The sequence below is a fragment of the Diadema setosum genome, chromosome 20 (genome assembly GCF_964275005.1).
Source record: "Diadema setosum chromosome 20, eeDiaSeto1, whole genome shotgun sequence".
Lineage (NCBI taxonomy): Eukaryota > Metazoa > Echinodermata > Echinoidea > Diadematoida > Diadematidae > Diadema > Diadema setosum.
In genome coordinates, this window is record NC_092704.1 from 2362531 (window position 1) to 2384061 (window position 21531).

At 37.4% G+C, this 21531-nt stretch overlaps 1 protein-coding gene and 1 pseudogene across 1 annotated transcript; both read left to right on the forward strand.

The window, feature by feature from the left end:
* Positions 1 to 8644: 8644 nt before the first annotated feature.
* On the forward strand, positions 8645 to 15003 carry LOC140243999 (uncharacterized; annotated as a pseudogene).
* Positions 15004 to 15008: 5 nt separating this feature from the next.
* LOC140244000 (uncharacterized) lies at positions 15009 to 17458 on the forward strand. Its single transcript, XM_072323654.1, has 2 exons — positions 15009 to 15308; positions 16481 to 17458. The coding sequence occupies exons 1-2, from the start codon at positions 15009 to 15011 to the stop codon at positions 17456 to 17458; spliced, it is 1278 nt and encodes a 425-aa protein (XP_072179755.1).
* Positions 17459 to 21531: the final 4073 nt, after the last annotated feature.

Here is a 21531-nt window from a genome sequence, read left to right on the forward strand (position 1 = left end):
TCGTAGAGGGCGACGTAATCGAGGGTAGAAGACGCGAATCGACAGGTCTACATCATGTGTCTGCTGTTTATAGTAACCTTTGATAATGGTGTTCGTCGTTAGTGTTATATTTTAATGTCAAGGACAGATGAAAACCAGGAGTTTCGCATATCAGAGCGAAGAGAGAAAAGCTTAAGGGAGAGCTTATAGTCCTTTCACCATGGCAGAAATAATATCAGAGGACCATAGATTAAATTCAAGGCCAAGAATATGAGGGATAATTTTGTACATGGAGTGCATATTTATTATGATTATTCAACAACGGTGCATGAAAATTCTTCCAAAATTTCTTGCAGCAGACTATGAAAGGATGAGTATCAATGGAACTGATTGTTTCTACACAACACGGAGGGTCTCTAAAAGAAGGAGGAATTCATGATCATAGTGACAGTGTCTATCGATGGAAACTTTGTCTATAGTGGAGGCAACAATCACAGATTATAACAATATTATGTTACGACTCCACCGTGTAAACATTACCTGCCTACACGAGAAAAAAAAAAAATGAATGAATGAATGATGCCGATCCCTGTCATTCGCCCCGTGATTTACAATAGTCAGCAAACAGAACCAACTACGCAAACCGTTTTATATGAGAAGAAGAATATTACAATATTTTTTTTTTTATAAATTGTTTTGATGAGGTAATAAGATGATACATATAAGCGTGTGGTTGTTGCTCTCTTTATGATCATTGTCTTCATGTACTTGGGGATTATTCAGAGTATACTTGCAACACCTAAAAGGTAAAAAGACATAAGGTTTTAAGATTCAGATTTTGTTTTGTTCGAGTTCCGAGCATTTCTCTCATCTAACACTGTGCATAGGCCTATTGTGTTTGAAGCTTATACAGTACAACCATAGTTGTAAAAGAGTGAAAGATGAGTTTGTGTGAAACGATTGGATTTTTCTCTTCGCTGTAAATATTGAAGAGAATTACAGCTGACCTGCCTAACTATATGATAAAAAAAAAAAATCAATGCTATAAATGAGTGAACCTTGTACAAAGAAATGCAGGTAACATGTTGTATGACCATAGAGTTATATATTGCTCCATGATATGACTTACCATGATATCCCTCCCATGTCTTTTTTTGATTTTCCTTTTGTCGAAAAGTTGCTTGTAAATATCATTTGGTCTCTGTTGCTGGATGTTGTGCCATTCTTTGTCTTCTTGCCATCAATTTTTCTCTTTTTAAGAAAAAGGTTTGCAGTTGAGGGTCTATCAAAGTGCCCAAAGGGTCCTGCATTTCGTGCCGTACATGTGAATGTTTTTAAAAAGAGAGCTTTATAGGCCTGTATACTGATGTGTCCACAAGAGTACAAAGGAACTGCCTGTATGTAAAACATCTCATCCATTGATGTAGGAACCGGACAGCATCCCGGCACAGAAAATGTTCTACGCTTCATTCATTACACTATCCTATCATACCAATCTCTCTCTGGTGTTCAATAATCTAAGCTGAAACTGTTTGATTCGGTTTTACAGGACGGAATCGCATATTTCTGGCAACAAAACTCTTTAAACAAAATGTAACCGTCTGTTATTTATTGTCTGTGCGTAGTCTGCACTATACTTGAGAAAATTGAAGCAAGTGGCAAAAGAGTCATATTTAACATTAATAAGCAGAAATCAATTTCTGATTTATTTCCATCAGTGCAATGCACAGATATCTTGCCTTGGATATCTCTCAGCAGGCTGAGTACTTTTTTTTTTGGGGGGGGGGGAGGAGGGGAAAGATTCGACATCTGAAATAGAATTTTGTGCAATCCTAGCAATACTTTAATGTTAAAGGACAAGTTCACCTTCATAAACATAAGGATTGAGAGAATGCAGCAATATTAGTAGAACACATCAGTGAAAGTTTGAGGAAAATTGGACAATCGATGCAAAAGTTATGAATTTTTAAAAATTTTTGTGTTGGAACCGCTGGATGAGGAGACTACTAAGGCTCATGATGTCATATGAGTACAAAAGTATAAAGAAAATGTAAAGAAAATTCAACATATTTTCACTTTTTCGCATAATTTAGAGCACTTGACTTGCCTCTTTCTAAAGGCAATGGGAATAATATTACCCATAACATATGTCAGTAACGAGTCAAGGGAATGTGTACTTTTTTCAAAAGATGAAATTTTGTGAAATTATCTTTATATTTTCCATATTGTACGCATGTGACATCATACACTGCAGTAGTCTTCTCATCCAGCGATGACTGCACAAAAACTTCAAAAATTCATAACTTTTGAACGGATTGTCCGATTTTCCTCAAACTGTCAATGATGTGTTCTACTAATATTGCTACATTCTCTCAATCCTTATATTAATGAAGGTGAACTTGTCCTTTAACAATTAATCAACCATTATTATACCCAAATGTGTATTAAGATTTGCGACTTGCTTCCTTTTGCGAAATTTATAGGGCAATGTGTAAAACGACGTCAAGGAATACCATAGCAGATTACGTGACTTGTACAACTTATTTATTAGAGAACATGTATATTTTGTATTTTGAAGCGACACTTGTATTTTTATATCAAAATCATGTAGAGCATTGCTGTAATGTTTATTTGGTGGAAGTTCATTCCCTCCATTGGACAAGGTAATTTTCCTTGACATCTATGTTGTGTATTCATATTCAAATTTCACTCACTCACAAAATGATTGAGTGCATCACGCAGAAAATCACCCAAACATCCTTTTATTTATAAAATTATATAAGATAATTGAAATTCAAGACTCAAACTATCTTATATGTCAGATATCAAAACTTATATCTGCCTGAATGAAATTCGATGTATTTTTAAACATTACAGTTTATTGCTGCTTTGAAAGCTATTACAGAAATATTCTCAAAAACAAAAAAGTGATTAAAATCCATAAATATCATATATGTACAGTATGTATAAAAATGGATTCTTCCACTGATTATGCTCGTATATGCCAATCATCTTTGTGTCTTTAACTGACTTTCGTTGGTTTCTGCTTTGTAATCGCAAAAGTTGTTCCTAACTTCTTGTGTTAAAATCACGGTGAGTCCATTATGTTCACTCTATTGTATTTCTTAGCTGATATGTTCATTATTTCTGTCCTATGCATGAACTTCGGCTTATGATTATTGCTTTATCACACCATGTTTGTATACAGACAATAAAGATAAAGAAAAACAATTATCGAAAGTTTCAAACATGCAGTTGGCATCCTGCAATATCCTTTGTGATTATTTGTTACGATTTCATATCATTATGTCATTGATTGTGCTTGTGTGTTTGGGTGCTTTTAGTGTTATTTTCTTCTAGGCTAGGTAGGTTGTTTCAAATTTATTCCTGTCTTTGCCAGATCTATACCTCAATGATATTTTAAGCAGTCTGGTTTTCCAGTATCAGAAATGAGGAAATAGGTCAAGGTGATAAAGCGACCAAGTGAGAGAATTATTTAATGTATGTAATTATTTGTGTGTGTGTGTGTGTGTGTGTGTGTGTGTGTGTGTGTGTTCAACATTGGGAAAATAATAATAGAACATGACAATATGGATAAATTTTCATTGTCAATATTAGGTTCTTATTTGCTTTATACCGAGGGGGTGGGGGATTGATCCGGTATCAATGTAAGATTTACACCATCGATTTTATTCAGAAAGTAAAAAGTGTTCAGTGTTCAACACCATGAATAGACGGAGGCGTTATCAACCTCTGAACCCTTTGCCTTTTGTACAGCTCTACGGTGAACATTGCCCCAGTTGTCATTACCTATTCATCAACTGAAAGAACTTGCTGTTTGTTGCTCAAGTTTATAGCATTTCCATTCAGAATGAATATGTTACAACCAAAGTCACCATCTGTGATTTGTATACAGATATTATCGTAAATTGTTTGGGGTACTTATCTACAATGTCATAGATTTGCTTTTTATAATTCCATCCTTTAATTTCCTATTATCATTTCCATTGATTAATATTTTTCCTTTCTCATTTTTCAACTTATCAACAGTATCACCCCACTCTAATATGTCTTAATTCTATTACTTTATATATATATATATATATATATATATATATATATATATATATATATATATAGGGCTTTGATATCTGCAAGTAAATCGATCCATTGCTATCTTGATGGGAAACTTGTGTCTTGCCAGATGTGTTTTAGCTGATGTTTTTCTCTTTCAATGGAGATGGCAATCTTTCCTTTCATCTATTTTTATTTTAATTGTAGTAATTCAGTCTACTACACAATGGAAAAGCATTTATTTTATCATTAACGAAAATAATGCAACTACATGTCTGTTATCATGGTTACGGTTCACTTGGTTCTCTTTGTAACAAAATTATTAGCGTCGATGAGAATGTCAAGGACGTTAAGTTGCCTATAAAATCAAGCTTATTGATCTAGGCCTAATTATCATGATTTTACTAATATTTAATGTGAATTCATCTTAATCATTAGGTTCTTATGTTACTGTAAAGACTGTCAAGATTCTTTTCAAAGAGCAAACTCAATTCGTTAAATGCAAAAGCTCTTGGAAGAATAAGCAAGTGTATTCCTCCTCGTCTATTGTCTGCTCATGATGTCTGTGTTTGCTGCCGAGTCTTGGTGTTTCAGTAAGGTGTGTATATAATTATACATACACATCTCTCAGAAATAAAAAAATAATGTTTGTAATGTTTTATAGATGTAATCATGTAAATGCTTAATATGATACAAATACACTCACTCATTATCTAGACTATTACGTTCGTATTGTGGACTTGTCCGCGTGTGTGTATGTGGTGCGTACACTGTAAAAACATCGGTGTTAGATTTAACACCATGGGTGTTAAATCTAACACCGATCGAGCTTCAATAAAGGACCACACCCACAGGTGTATAAAATGCATTGTGACGGTGTTAAAAAGTGTTCACCTGGCACTTCGTGGTGTTAATTTGACACGGTGGCTGGTGATATTTTTTTTATTTTTGACACTGCGCTAGAGTTAATTCATTAATGACACCGCATGGTGTTGATTTGATAGTGGTGGTGTTAATTTCAATGGTATAACACCCGTCCAGCTTCAATAGGAGACCACGGTAACTGGTGTTACTGTGGTGTAAATGTGTTTACAATTTTTTTTCAAAAGGCAAGTACTTTATCGGAAAATTCTTCATCGTCTTGTTCAGAATTAACAAGAAATTCAGTCCCTGAGAAACTACTAGTATTTAAAAAAAAACAATAACAATTTTATATTTTGAAATGACACCCGGAGGTGTTAATCTAACGCCATGAATGAGCACCAGAAATTTAACACCAGCTCGGTGTTTCATATTTAACACCGGACTGTTAACAGTGTATATATCATCGTTTTACCCACAACAAATCGTTCTTTTGCAGGGTCGGAGACTTTCACGTAATTAGACAATCTCATCTGAATTCCCACTGCCGATCTAATCATTGCTGATGAAAACACTTTGCCAAGATCAGTGATGAGAAAGTCTACGGGGGAGAATTTATAGAAAACATAACCGCAAGTAATGGAATCTTTAGAGTATCTATACTTACTTACAATAGGAAAAGAACAACAAATATAACTTGTACGTGTTTGTGTTTGTGTGTGTGGGGGGTGGGGGTGGGGGTATATCCCCCTTCCTTCCGGGATCAGCTCCATTGGGTTAGAAGCATCGATGACACTTCCTCACTTCACACTGGTTAGCTCATCCTTACACAATTCCGTCACATTAAGTTAAAACACCAGCAGATGTGGGGCTTCACTTTTATGTGACTAATAATACTGCAAGGCAGACAGATGAAAAGCGATTAATGTCTAGAAAATTGCATATAATTACAGCAATGTAAGAAAATCCCTGAATAGGCCTATTGTCTTTGATTTAATGTTAAGAGAGAGAGGGAAAAAATATTGATTCAATAAGGCTTAATGGAAATATTTTACACAATCAAGACGAACCTGTACCTATCTGAATGTACTGCTAGTCAAACTGCAGTTTGACTAGCAACAGCAATTTCATAACTATTAGGGTCAAACGTGTTAAGATAAACAAAACGTTGTTATCTTTAACAGTCGTCGGAATTAACATAAAATAATTCGTAAGGATATCCCGAAATTCATTGTCACATACAAAATGAGTATAAAAACCGAGGTACGACATTGTTCGTTTTTCTAAACCAGACAGAGCCGTTATCGACCTTTGTACCTTTTGCCCATTTTGCCCTTTAACACGTCTTTGTTTGGGGGAGGGGGCGGGGACGTCGACTTCCGACCGAAAGAACTTACTTTGTATTGCTCGTCTCTTAGCCTTTCTCAAGCCTTTTGGTTGTTGTTGTTTTTTTTTTTTCACGAGCTTTCACCCCTACCCTTGACGTACAGATATCGTCATCGGGAGGTAATGTTTATTTGTTTGTTTCCCCATTTTTTAAAAATCATATAATGTCTGTCTTTACAGATAATTTCCGTATAATCATTCACGATTGATACAGATAGTAACCGTCCAGAGTGACAATCCTGTTTCCTCTAATTATAAAAAAGCAGTGTAGAAATAGGTTTATTCCAAATGTTGAAAAGACTGTATGTTCATCAATTTGCTCACGATCATCGTTGGCAAAATACAATGACCTGCACGTATGAATCAGTGGTACACTGTATTCAAATTCAACAAGTTGATACTGTAAAGTACCTTGGGGTGTATTGTTGATCGATTTTTAAAATGGAATGAACATATCGAGTATTTCTAAGAAGATAAGTATGTTGTAAATTAAACAAATTGGAAATGAATAAGTAATGTAATATGTACCACGATTCTATCATGCAGATGTTAATTTTAATTTAGAGTAGACCTATTACAGTTACGATTACTTCATAACAGAGCCACACCAACATAATTATGTACAATGATAAAATTCATGAAAGAAGGATATGATTCAGAGGGGTGAAGGTTCAGGTGTGAGTTTCTTCAGTTTGTCTCCCTCTACAAATTAAATTCATGTTATACGTGGTAGGCGTTCATTAGCATCAAGACGCACAATCCACGACTTTCCAGACATAAAGTCAATAAAAAATTTATCTTCACCGTGTTTGTCAACCACTTTTACATTTCCTTTACACAGATATATTTTATGATCAAACAAACCATGCGCTGAGTTTCGCAAACATACGTTTTTATACAAAGGATGTGGTCATCCCACGAGACCGACACCCACAAGTCATGCAGCCCACGAGTTCGACATTGAAGACAGGTCCATGAGTTATACAGCTCACGAGTCATACAGCCCATGAATTCGACACCAGGTAAAAACAGCCCACGAATTTGACAGATACAACACGGGGCTTAATGTGTCGGTCTCGTGGGTCTTGTTAGCTTAGTGTCGGATCATGGGCTGTATGACTAGTGAGCTATATAACTCATGGGCTGTATGACTTGTGAGCTGTATAACTCATGGGCTGTATGACTAGTGAGCTATATAACTCATGGGCTGTATGACTCATGGGCTGTATGACTCGTGAATGTCGGTGTCGTGACGTGCATTCCAGAGGATCAGTGCAATTATGATAACTTGCATATTCAACTCACATCATTCCAGAATATAAATGCGTTCCGTGCAAAATTCAACTTGCACTTTATATCATATTCTTTTCATATTATGAATGTTATAATATTTTTTTTTGTCATTTCACACATATAACCAGTCCAGTCTATAGTTAGTTGATTTTGATATTTAATTACCATTATATACAAACACGATTATAACGAAATTCCGGAAAGAGCAAAGTAATAATTCAGGCCGCAACATTATCTGCTCAATGTGTGTGTGTTTTATTGTTTATATGCTTGCATGGTTACGACGAAAGAACGAAAAAACGAAAGAAAACTGCCGGTCCCGAGGACTTCGTTATAATAGGAGTCCACTGTCAAAGCTGTAGTAATTAGGGGGTCATCCCACTAGACCGACACCCACGAGTCATACAACCCACGAGTTCGACATTGAAAACAGGTCCATGAGTCATACAGCTCACGAGTCATACAGCCCATGAGTTCGACACTAGGCAAATAAAGCCCATGAGTTCGACACTAGGTAAAAACAGCCCACGAGTTCGACAGATACAACACGGGGCTTGATGAGTCGGTGTCGTGAGCCTTGTTAGCTTAGTGTCGAACTAATGGGCTGTATGACTTGTGAGCTGTATAATTCATGGGCCGTATGACTCATGAGCTGTATGACTCGTGGGCTGTATGACTCGAGGGTGTCGGTCTCGTGACGTGCACCCGTAATTAGTTCCACTGATACGAGCCTATGCCTATACTTAAAGTGAAGAAAAAGGGGTGGTTGAATGTTTTAGGAATATGTTGTAGCATCCGCGTTAGTGGTGAATAATGCAAATTAACTCATCATGAAGCTCAACATACATTGTTGGGCACGATGATTATCAGCCATCTTACGGAATAAAGTTCAGACACAAAATCCACACGACGCATTCGATGTCAGTTTAGCTTTCTGGTCTGGAAATTGCTGTTGAATCTGCCCTCAAAAGGGGTATTGGAATCAAAATCTAATTTGTACTTTCAAGTAACGTTTGGCTAAAAGTCATCAGCAGTGAGAGGGAGAAATGTCATGATAATGTGTCTCTTAGATCCCCATAGTGGGAAATGCATGCCAACCCAGAGTATTTGGACCTGTAACGCCAAATGCACCTATTTGGAGGGAAAGCGACGGGCAAACTGTGATTACAGACAGCTGAGTGAAGTACCAGTGGAGTGTAATGCTGCTTCCTACCTCTCGTTACGTCACAATCAGATCGAGAGAATCGAACCTGGAACCTTCGAGGGCTTTTCTGACCTCGAAGTTCTCATCTTCTCCAACAACAGAATAAGACAGGTAAGACGCCGTGGAAGTAGCACGCGAAGTGTTTCTAAAGATATACTCCTCGTTAGTAACATGATTTATTATACCAACGTGAAAAGTTTAGGACTCCTAAAAAAGAGCCCATGGATACAACATCTTTTCCTCACTTTCCTGTGAAAAAGTTCATCTGCGGCAAACAGAATTAAAAAAAAACACACAAGTATCTGAGCTTATCTCAGCCAATGTCTGCAAAATTCAATAGAAAGCAATACTTCTTTTAACAACATATAGGAAATTACTTCTAGATGTCCTTGATTTTTAGCAGTAAATGTTTCATCGATTCGATCAAGATGTGAGAAAGATACAAATAAATTTTGTTGTGAAATAGTGACATCTAACAGAGTCTACTTAAACAAGGTAAAGACGTAATCGTCATACTGATCGAATCACAACTCTCCCTGTCGCTTGTACATTAAAAATCGTTTATTTTAACAACGATTCGTTCCCGAGGCTTCCCCCTATGAATGTGCAATCCTACTCAGTGTTCATTTTGACCTACATGGGTGGCGTATTAGCAAAGAATGAAAGAAAATATATTTAGATCACATCTAGAATTAAAAGATAGCAATGATCCTAAAACTTTTTCATGTTATTGTAGGACAGTAGTATCGGTACTAATGACAAATGCACATTACACTAGATAGGCGATTCTGTGTGTTTATCTGTAACAGCAACATCCCTAACTCCTAAAGAGATTTGATGATTTCAATGATATGCCTCAGAATGACAGGAGTTGCTAGTCGCCTTGAAGTTCTTCACTCCCAATTTCCCAAACCAATATTGAGTCTGTGTTCGGACCGTCCACTTTTCAATTACCACATGAGTACCAGAGAGTAGACAGGGGGTTGAGTCTTTATCTAGGCTAAAACTCAACTTCATACACGTACACAGAACACTTTAAACCTCAGCACAACAAAATTCTTGTAATCGCTTTCCCCATTTTTTTGTTATACAGGTGGAAGCCAACACCTTTACTGGTGCACCAAAGCTTGAGGTGATTCACCGTCAAAGTAACAATCTCCAGACATTCGACATTCTTGCCCTGAGCGGCTTGAACATTGAATTTCAAAGCATAGATTTAAGTAGCAATAACATCAAAGACATTGAAAGTGGCACCTTTCAGTTTGTGATCAAGTTAGAGTTCATTAACCTCTACAACAATAGCTAGTTCAGACTTCGTCATGATGTCTTTGATAACTTGAGACATATCACATGGCTCAACCTTGCGCGTTACAAACCGACGGCATTAGCAAAAAGTGTGTTTGCAGATTTGAAATCATTAACATATTTGGACCTGTCAGCAGTTTCAGCGCCAGAACTTTTCACTCACTTGAGTCGGCTTCAAACAATCTTCCTTTCTGACAACAAGTTGATCTCTATTGGAAGAGTTCGATAGATTTCCTCCCGCGGATCAAAGTTCTTGACATGCGCAATAACAACTTGAAAATTAAGTTTTGAGAACCAAACGGAAGAGACACTGAGTCGTCTTCCTGTATTCTTACTCGAAGGCAATCCTTGGAACTGTGACTGTCAACTAGAATCCCTTTTTTTTTTTTTTTGCTACTCCAGGCTTCACTCGAGGGAAGGTCAAAAAGCACACGTCGATAGTCCCATCTGTTATGAGCCGCCTTCTCTCCCCAAGCAGCCAATAAATGGAGTGCGTAAGGGATTTTGCCCAAACTTAATCTTTAGCTCTACCACTGGCTCACCAAAGAGCACATAAGGATCATCTGATGAAATCGACAGTATCACATCACACCTTACGACAAGCAAACCGAACGCGAAAGTCATTTTACCTGTGATATGTATTGTTTTGCAGTGATGGGTTATGGGTTGGTTAAACATCAAGGCAACCGACGATCGCCAGTATATGCATCCTGACAGTACTTTCTTCATTTCTTCAGAGCGAGCAACGAACCAATGGGAATACCCCCCCCCCACACACACACACACACATGTTTAGTTGTTCGGTGAGACGAATGCTTTACCTCTACCAATCCTGTGTGTAATGATTGTCACTTTTAAGTTTAGTTATTAGTTAGAGGCAAAGTGATGTATGTGAATCACTTATGTACAATCCTTACGTAACTACACGGGGGAAAATAATTCGTTTGATTTTGAATTAGTTCATACACGATGAGTCTCATTTACAGAAGTTTATTCTATTTTCATATTTGCAAACCTGGATGTCAGGATTACCGAACTTTGGAATAACCGACCGAAGGAATGGTAGGAATGGTGAATCTTCGGAATAAAGGAGCTTCGGAGTAACGAGCTGTAGGTTATAAGTGAATGTATTCTGGGAGCCCGAGGAGAGATTATTCGGTTAAAGACAATGTTATTTACCTGTTGCTTATCTAATCGGGTCATCAGAAGTATCATGGATGACCTTTGTACAGAGCTACAGCATTTACCACTGACTATATTATATGGCTATCAAACCAACAGAAGTCAAATACTATTCTATAGTCATGCCCGCCCGAGTCATAAATGCTTGACTGAATTTGTCAAGTTAGCGACTTAGTTTGCTTTTTGCGGTCCTCTCTCCCTCTCTCTTCTCTCTCTCTCTCTCTCTCTCTCTCCCTCTCCTTCTCTCTCTCTCTCTCTCTCTCTCTCTCCCTTTAGCTCTCAAGAGCACATTGGCAAACGGCCAGAGAATAATTATCATGTACAGATCGGAAGTAAACACTCTGGTCTGGCCCCAGGATACCTGTCTTCCCTAATTGAGCGACGGCAGCCTCGCCCTGGCCTTCGTTCATCTGGCCTCACTCTCCAGGTGCCCATCACACATCTCAAGGGATACGGAGACCGGGCGTTTTCCTCTATTGCTCCTCGCCTATGGAACTCCCTCCCATCTTTCCTCCGTGAAATTGACAAACTGGATCACTTCAAAGCCTCACTCAAGACTCACATTTTTCACCAGACATTTAATTGCTAACTGTCTTGGAGGAGTCTGCGCCTTTGAATGTTTCTGTGACAGATATATGGCGCCATACAAATGCTGTGGATCATCATCATCATCATATAGTAATGTTTGTATATGCGTTCAGAGAACATTTTACAGTTACACTTCTGAACATTGAGAAGCAGGTCCATGGAACGCCGTTTTTCAGGGGTGCTGATCCCTTGAGCCACCCTCAGCATGCCGTTTTGATTTTCACCCAATTTTTTTTAAACTTTCATAATTTGGCTTGTTATATTTCACTTTTTCGTTTTGGACTAACTTTTATTTCCCGGATTTCCCCTTTAAGGGGGTTGCATGATTGAGACATGAAAATTTTTGCCAGCTACCGTGTAAAACGTGCAAACATAGAAATTTCGGGAACTTCGTACTCAAAAAGTTGGGGGTGCTGCACCCCACCACCCCTGGCTCCCGGGGGCCTATATGACATGCGTGTCGATGATCAGTATCGAACTGTGGTTAAGCGCCATGCATCCATGCTTTCGTGCTTTTCTGCTTTGTTCATCAGACTACCTATTGTTCAAGGAGGTGCCTTCTCATGTCTGGTTCCCACCATTGCCATTCTGGGTGTGAAAGGACCATGTTTTCCAACTTTGGCAGGTACTTCCTAACATTTAACACCTTTCATTGTGTTTGTTTGTCTTTTTATTTGCTTAATTGTCTTAACAAAACCCTTATTTTAGTATTAATACTCGATCGAGTAATCAAGTCTGTGCCGCAACAAGAAAAAATATATAGACTAATCATTCATCATCATCAAATATATTATTGTCATGCACATATAAATGTGTATTGCAATCTTCGCATAATTTCTTGTCGAGGGAAATGATGTGCCATATTGTTTTTTTTTTCAGCATCTTATGGTTAGTTTGTACAAATGGCATCGTTGGTTTTACCATGCAGAAAAGCTACCCATATTTTGTATCACATCGAAAAAAGAGCAAAGCAAAAAATCCTGTGTCTGTTTAAAGTTTAAAGTTTCGGTCATTATTTCGGATGGCAAAATGATGTACGTTTGATAATTGGCGAAAAGACTCAACTCAATTTATCGAAACATGCGTGAATCAAAAATCGCACTTTATAATATATTCAAAATATGAGCATCGCAATTTACAGTTCACACCATATATGCGCGAACGAAATACTATAACTAGGGTAAAGTTAGAGACTATGACAGTAGTTTCGTCTGTTTCGGACAAAGATGAGAAACTCGTGGGATTTATAAGTTTCACCTGTTTTCACTGAATAGTGCTCTCAACATAGATATTGAAATTCCCAAAGGCGATGACTTCTCCAAATCACGGCTCTCCCGTTGTCTTTCAGAAAAAAATATTATACGACTCAAATGTTTTGTGGATGGTAATCCAGTTATTGCAACCCTTTCGTTGAAAGTCATCGTTAACAGGTTATTACAAATCTGATATATTATCATAATGTATAAAATCTGATGCGAATGATGATGCAATCCATTCTTCATATTCATTTTCATATGAAATGGTAATTTGGTGAAGAGTTTATGGTAGGTAAATGGATGACATGTGAGCGTATGACACCACCATTTCGTCCTAGTTTGGATTGTTCGTTTTAATTTCTCATACCTGATATTTTCTGTTTCATGTAAAGGTATCAAGCTATTAAATTCGATAACTTTCTATCGCAATGATTATGATGGAATTTCTACTATTATGATCTTATTACTCTGTTTACTATAACAGCCAAGGTGAACGTCGATTTGAAACTGTGGGAAAGAAAATTACAGAGTTTGCCTGTTATTCAAATGAGAATGTTGAATTGATTTTGACAATCGAAGAACCCGATTATCTGGCTCAAACAAACGTTCATTTTAGGTTGTGTTTCTTCTGTCCCGTTAGCTACCCATCGTAGCATCATTGCAGTGTTCAAAAGTCTGTGACTCGTATCTTATATCCATATCACTATAGGTCTACTAATGATGGCTTTCCACTGTCATGCGATCCGCTACATGCGACATGCTATATACACATGCCTCAAGTGACTGGTAGTTGGTGTCCGTCACAATTTGCACCACGACTGAATCGTGGGGTAATTTTAGTGAACATATCTTAACAAATCGTTTCGGATCTTGAGATTAGTAACGGTAATCACAATGCTCGTTTGAAAAGTACAAAATTGTATACAATCAACGCGATTGCGACGATGGACGTCAAGATTTGACAAGATCTGATCACACGATCACCACAATTACTTAATGACGATGTAAGTTGTGGCGCAAATTGTGATATGTCCGCGATAATATAGTGTGGCAGATCATGGCGTGCGGAGCGGATCACACAATAATGGAACCCAGCCAAAAACGAAGCACTTTGTTATCAATGTCAAACATTTCCGGTGAGATAACTGAGGGCATCGAGTGACTGTTGCCCTTTTAAAACGTGCGAAAATACATTCTAAGATAATAGAATTTCTTTAAAGCATTACAAAAGTTATGATTGTTTCTTTACCTGATAACGAACATTTTTATTCACCTCCTCCCTCCAATTGCCAATTACGCTTCTAAGGCAAGAATTTACTTATTCATTGCTAGGTCGGGCAAGCCCTACGTGGCAACTTTTGGGGATAAAGCATGCATAGAATTTGAATACAGTACATCACCAAAGAGGTTTGTTAATGAAACTTTCTATAACGTATACTCTTATTGATTAAATATTCCGTCAAACCATAATGTAATTCGCATACAAGATTCTGAGGAATTACAGACGGTGGCTACAATAATAAAGATAATGTTTCTAATTGAGCGCTTTTACAGGGACCTGATCAAAGCGCTGTCCAATTAACATACAACATTCACAAAATATACAGATAACATGAGTAAAATTCAAACAGTTTAGCTTTAACTTTCCTGTTACAATGTGTTCTAAAACACTGGCATCGGCGAAGTTGTTGTGGTACAGTGTTTCAATTGCCTTAAATAATGCTTGCCCTATTGAGGAGAAACGTGCCACTCGTATAGCAAAATCTTATTTTCCAAAAATGAATCATTTGGAAATATATATATATATTTTTTTTATAAACATAAAATTCAAACTCTATTTCTACTCTCCAGATCTGCGAGGAACAACGCCAGTAACAGCGATGGGCAAAAACATCATGCTCATGTGTCTGGTTGCTGTACTGCTAGATCACTATAGCGGGCAGGACATGACAACTCGGACAACTCCGGGCCCTGCTTCATGCGACACCAAATGTACCTATTCAGAGGGAACGCGAGAAGCAGACTGTAATTACAGACAGCTGAGTGAGGTACCCATGGAATGTAATGCTGCTTCCCACCTCTCCTTGAGTCACAATCAGATCGAGAGAGTCGAACCTGGAACTTTCGAGGGCTTCTCTGACCTCCAGGTTCTCGTCCTGTCCAATAATAGAATCAGACAGGTAAGACGCCGTTAAAGTTGATACTTGCACATATTATACATCATCATGTAAGCAGTGTTCCCAGATTATGCTCTTTTTTGTAACTTTCTGACACGATATGTACAAAAAAAAACAACACATGTGGTGGAAGTTAAGAAAGTTTCAAGTAATGAGACCAGTGACTTCTTTTACTAGTTGTCGTCTGAAAGAAAATGCATCTGCTTCAAGCAGCGCAAGCGAGTTTTTAGGCTTACCCGTTGTTACCAATTGTCACCAGGGAACTACACTGTTTGATTTTTCAAGTTAACTTTGGTTAACTTAGAAGAAATAAAGAGTTCATCAAAATCGAACAAGCAGTGACAAAAAAAAAGAGTTCGTAGTAAAATGGTGAAATTTAGAAGTGTTGAACAATACACACAAAATAAAAATCGTCATTTCAGTGTTTCTAGTAATAATAAAAAACAGCAACTAAGATATGATCAGGATGTGTGTAACCAAACTAGAATTAACTTTTTCAAAGAAAAATCACAAATTCAAATTCTATTCTTCAGGTGAAAATGGAAATGTAATCAATGAAATCACTGTGTGGATTCTTGTATAAAAAACATGATTTGGGAGGCAAAACTTACGTGCCCTTCCTGAACCCCCTTTATCTGGCTTTTTACAGGCTTTATCTACCTTATAGACCACCCCCTCCCATCTCAAAAACCAGCTGCTCACTATGAAATTCGGGAAATTGTTTTAGCTAATACAGTTTAAACAAGAGTTTAAACACATTCCCATACCAAAATATATAAGAGTTAACATTTGTTCCATTCAATTATGGATCTCTACAGCTGAAATATGAGATTTTCGAATTTCTTTTAATTCTGTATATGAAATGAACAAGAAATTGTGAGCATGACATCATCAACTTGCTGATTTGAATATTCATAAAGACTGGTCAAGAAGACGTAGTGTCTTCGGAAAAATGTTGAAATTTCAGAATGTAATCAACTTCTTTATTTCCTATCCGATTTTAATCATTTTACACTGTTTTGCGAGGATTTGTTCTCTTTCTTATGAAATTAACAAAATTCTAGAGTGGATTTTTTCTTGAAGGCTATATACCTCTTTCAGTCATTGTGTGTAACAAAATCTAAACACTCTCACCGTTACAAATCAATTGCTGTTCATGATTATTTATCATGCAGGTGGAAGCCAGCACTTTCGCAGGCGCATCAAAGCTGAGAACGATTAACCTTCAAAGTAACAATCTCGAACTTTTCCACCGACTTGCTCTGAATGGCTCGAACAGTGATCTTCGAGAAATATACTTAGGCCACAATATGATCGCAAAGATCGAGACGGACACCTTCCAGTTTGTGATAAAATTGGAGTTCATCGCCCTGAATAATAATAACCTGTCAAGTCTTGGTCCTGGTGTCTTTGATAATTTGAGACATCTAGAAGTTCTCGACCTCGCGTATAACAAACTGAAGATATTATCAAGCGACATTTTTGCTCACTTGCGTCGACTTCAAACGATCATCCTTTCTGACAACCAGTTGGTTTCTGCTGGAAGAGTCCTCATCCTCCCACGAATCACGACTCTGGACTTGCACAATAACAACTTGACAAGACTTGAGAATGTAATGGAACAGACACTGAGTCGTCTTCAAGTTTTGTTTCTTGAAGGCAATCCTTGGAACTGTGACTGTCATTTGGAAGCCCTCCGTCTTTGGTACATGTGGCTACATTCTCAGGGAGATCACGGGGTCTACGTCGATGGTCCCGTCTGTCATGAGCCGCCTTCTCTCGCCAGGCAGTCAATAAATGGAGGGCATGAGGGATTTTGCCCGAATTTAGACTTCAGCTCTACAACTGACTCACCAAAGAGCACAAAAGGATCAGCTGATGAAATTAGCAATATTACCATGATTACATCATCTTTTACAGGTGAACCGAACTCATCTGGCAATAACAATGTGAAAGTAATAGTTACCGTTACGTTAATTCTTTTAGCAGTGATGGTGGTGTGCATCTCATGTGTACTTAAATACAAATGCATCAAAAAATGTATGCTGAATGTGCCCTCAAGCTCCCTGACAGGAGACGATCGCAAATTTACGCCTCCCGATGGCCCTTCCATTCCTCTGAACAGTCCGCTATGCGAGGAAACGAACCATTGACAATGCACTAGTTGGCAATAGGTCAGTTGTAAGAACTTAAGTTGAACTCTCCACTCCCGAGTGTGGGCTAATTACTTGCCAATCAGACTACTCCAGTGATAAATAACTCAGTAGAATGACAAGGAAGCGCAGCTACAACATCTAGCAGCATGGAAGACACCAGCAAAGAATAACAGAGAAGAGGGTACGGTATTGAACGACCGGAGCCCTGTTTCATAAAGCTGTTCGTAAAGTTATGAACAACTTACGAGCGACTGGTGATCAGTTCTGGAGGGGGGGGGGGGGCGGGGGGGGGGCGGGGGGGGGGTATTTCATGAAGCGTTTGTCCGACAAAGTTGTCGGACAAATTTGCTCTCAGCCATGAAACACCTCAGCTCTCAGTTATGAAACACCCTCAGGGAAACGCTATCTGTATCATTCAAAGATAAATCAGAAGAGAGATATACAGATCCCGAAAGTGCCTATACGTTTTTAATTTTCATTCCATTTCACAAGAGGTATGAGAAAAAGAAACTGTTGCTTTGCTCTCCGGTATTAAAGCCACTGACAAAAAGCGACTGGCCAGGGGTGAATCTCATTATAATGTGCCTTTTTGATCTACTGTTGAATGACATTTACTTGTGGATATCCATTTATTTATGTGCAGCAGGGTTTGATGTGCTGGAATCACTGAATCACTGAAAAAAAATACATAACAGGCGAAACTTTAAACAAGACTTCTACATATCAGTGCTATTTAAAGAGAAATATACATGGGAGAATGAGATTGCTAGACTTTAGATCAGACACAAGTTTTGTAACGACTGAAATTAAACATTATATACATTTGTTTTGTATACTAGAATAATGACATCTCCCAGTAAGCATTACGCTTTCTTCAGTATTTTTAATGTGCTAACTGCATGATGTCTTCCAACCACAGTTCATTGTCCATTATCAATGTCAGTTCCATGGTATAAGAATGTATATAGTATGTACAAGGGCAGATCATTTACATCTTGATTCACCTGGTCATTGTACACCGGTTTTGAGAACATGAGGGGTTATGATACTCATCGTTTAGTGCATATAACCTAAAATAGTACATTCGATTGTTCACGTGGAACTTCTTGCACTGGAATGAAATGACGAGTATATATCTATGAAACCTGCTGGTTTCTATTTAACACGCGGGGGCCTCCAAAAGTAGGAAAAATGTATGATTATTGTGACCATACTCTGCGAAGGTATTGTCAATTGGCGCCCTCAAATTGCAAATCAGTACAACACAACACAACTGTGTGTGTGTGTGTGTGTGTGTGTGTGTGTGTGTATATATATGTATGTATATATGTTATTTTCTGCTATTTTTGCCTCATCATTATCGTTATTATTTTCTCAATTATCTTGATCATCATTATGTGTTTTTTTTTGTATACAATATCTATATCATGTTCTGTATCCATCATCATTATTTTGTCCAATTTCTTTCATCCTCAGTCTTGATAAAGGGCAGGGCCCGAAAGCTTGAGAATAAAAATCAAACCGTGAGGATTGAAGCTACGTCTATCGTCTCATCCTTTCTCTCACCTACACACTACTAAGATGCGACGGCCCAGGGGTTTAACAACTGAAAACACACCTGTCACACTCCATATATATATATATATATATATATATATATATATATATATATATATATATTGAAAGAAATTGGACTGAGGACTGAGGATTTCTTTCAATAGCTTACTCTACTGAGGGTACCGTTGGCCTTTCTGAAGTCTATGAGCTGTTTCTCTGTGAGCTTGAGCCCTTACCCATGTCATATGGCCTATTGGTGTTGCCAAGAAGGAAATGGTTTTTATTTTTTTCTTTCATTCAAAAGAAGGCTTCCTTTCACTTTCCCCAGAGCCAGAACCTGTTGTTAGGGAGTTTCTTTCTATCATTCACGATCAATATAATCGATCCAATTTACACCAGCGGGAATGTACATATTATTACATAACATTTTAGATGTATAGGTCTATACATATATATATATATATATATATATATATATATATATATATATATATATATATACATGAACACACACACACACACACACACACATATATATATATATATATATATATATATATATATATATATGTATGTATTTTGATAGAATCATTTCTTTATTCAAGAAAATGTTTTATACATAACCAGGTCAACTATCTCTTTAGATAATTGCAGGTATACATCGAAAGTTACAAATCGGAATTTTAAGAACATACAACACAAATAACAGCCGTGAGATTAATGCGCCAGTATCAACAGAAATATTCAACACTAACAATCATTATATCATTTATAACAATTCTACATAATGTATATATATATATATATATATATATATATATATATATATATATACATGTGTGTGTGTGTTGGACGTTTAAGGAAACTTCATACTCTGGACGGACCCATAATCTGTCGATGTTCTGCATTTTTTCTGATTTCGTTTTTCATACAGAATCAAAAACTTCATTTACTTTCCCATTGAACAAAATATCCGTGGTCCTAAAAACTGCCATGGGCCTCCTTTCAATGTAATCTAATTCCATATCGATACCGATATGAAACATTACACTTATGCACACTTATTAACAAAATTTTACATATATATATATATATATATATATATATATGAAGAGCTTGTTTGCAAAAACCGATAAGTCCATTTTTGAAGATTTTGAGTTACGGTCTTTGTCATAAAGTACAAAATAATACCTTGTAAATGATATATTGGTCACTACATATAAATATATATTTTTGAAGTTATGGTCAAAAGAAGCACAAATTTTCTTATTATTCTCTTTATTTTTCTTGACTTTTAATCGCAAATATCTCCATTTGGCAAATATGGACTTATCGGTTTTTGCAAGCAAACTCTTCATATATATATATATACTTAGTATGTACGTTTGTACAGACGCCGCGGCGCCGTAGCCGTTACTTCAAGGCCTGCAATTCGCGCCATCACGTGTGAGAGGTCGATTAAGTCAAAGTCCATCACACATTCACACCACACATGCACAAACACAATGTTTGTCATCGTAGTAGTATGTCATATGTCTCTCTTCCTCTCTCGCTATCTCTCTCCTTTACTCACACAATTCCTGTCTTTGTCTCTCTTTCTGCGTCTCTCTGCGTATTTATTCTTTTTCATCTATCTCCATCAATTTTGCTCCCGTCTTGTCCCGTCTCCGTACAAACAAGAAAGAAAAAATAGCACGATCTGATAACTAGCAAATCTGCTTCTTTTTTCTCGCATACACAATGTGCCCTTTTCCCCTGTCAGGCAGCAGAGCATGTTATACTTGAGGAAGAAAATGTCTGTGCACGGTGAAGTAAGAGAAAGAGTAATGTTAATTGAAGTGAAATTCGGATAGTTCATTAATTTTGATGTGCATTTTCCTTGTTAACTGTAAATTATTGAAACCTATGACCCTATGAAATACATTCTGTTATCTCAGAGGAACTGTGTTTTGTTTGCTCGTATGTATAGAAGACATTGCAAATTTCTCCCATTCAATTCATTTTTTTTCCCATTTTTACTTCTCGTTCTCTCTCCCCCTCTCTCTCCCCCCTCTCTGTCTCTAACTTTGATAAAGACCATGAACAACAGGAACCCCTGAGTATTTCTAGGTTTGCCTTTTTTTCGTTATCTAATTGTACAAGTCGTATGAGAATGCGAATTCGCCACGATGCATTATTCTACCAGGGAGGTGAGAGACCGCAGTAACAACAGTATTCGGGGATTACCCTGCTGCGCTTCATATTTTAGAATCTGATTGGTTGCTTTGGGGGCTTGTTATGTGACACGTGATCACCTCCGCGAGTATCAGCGCCAATTTTTAATAATGAAAATCCCCGCCAAATATATTAGGCACTTGTTGGATCAAGCCTCAGTGACCGCTATATCTTCAATTTCCTCTGGATCCCGGGTCAGTTTTAAGGCGTGTCGGTAATCATGTGGAAATCTGTTTCATATACATAAATTCAGACTCGATTTTCTACTCTCCATTATTTGGTCAACGCCAAAAACAGCG

What these genes read in the sequence shown, in the direction of transcription:
- LOC140244000 (XM_072323654.1), top strand. Translation starts at nt 15,009, where the DNA reads ATGGGCAAAAACATCATGCTCATGTGTCTGGTTGCTGTACTGCTAGAT. An exon ending in CCAATAATAGAATCAGACAG is followed by an intron (nt 15,309 to 16,480) that starts GTAAGACGCCGT and finishes TTTATCATGCAG; the next exon opens with GTGGAAGCCAGCACTTTCGC.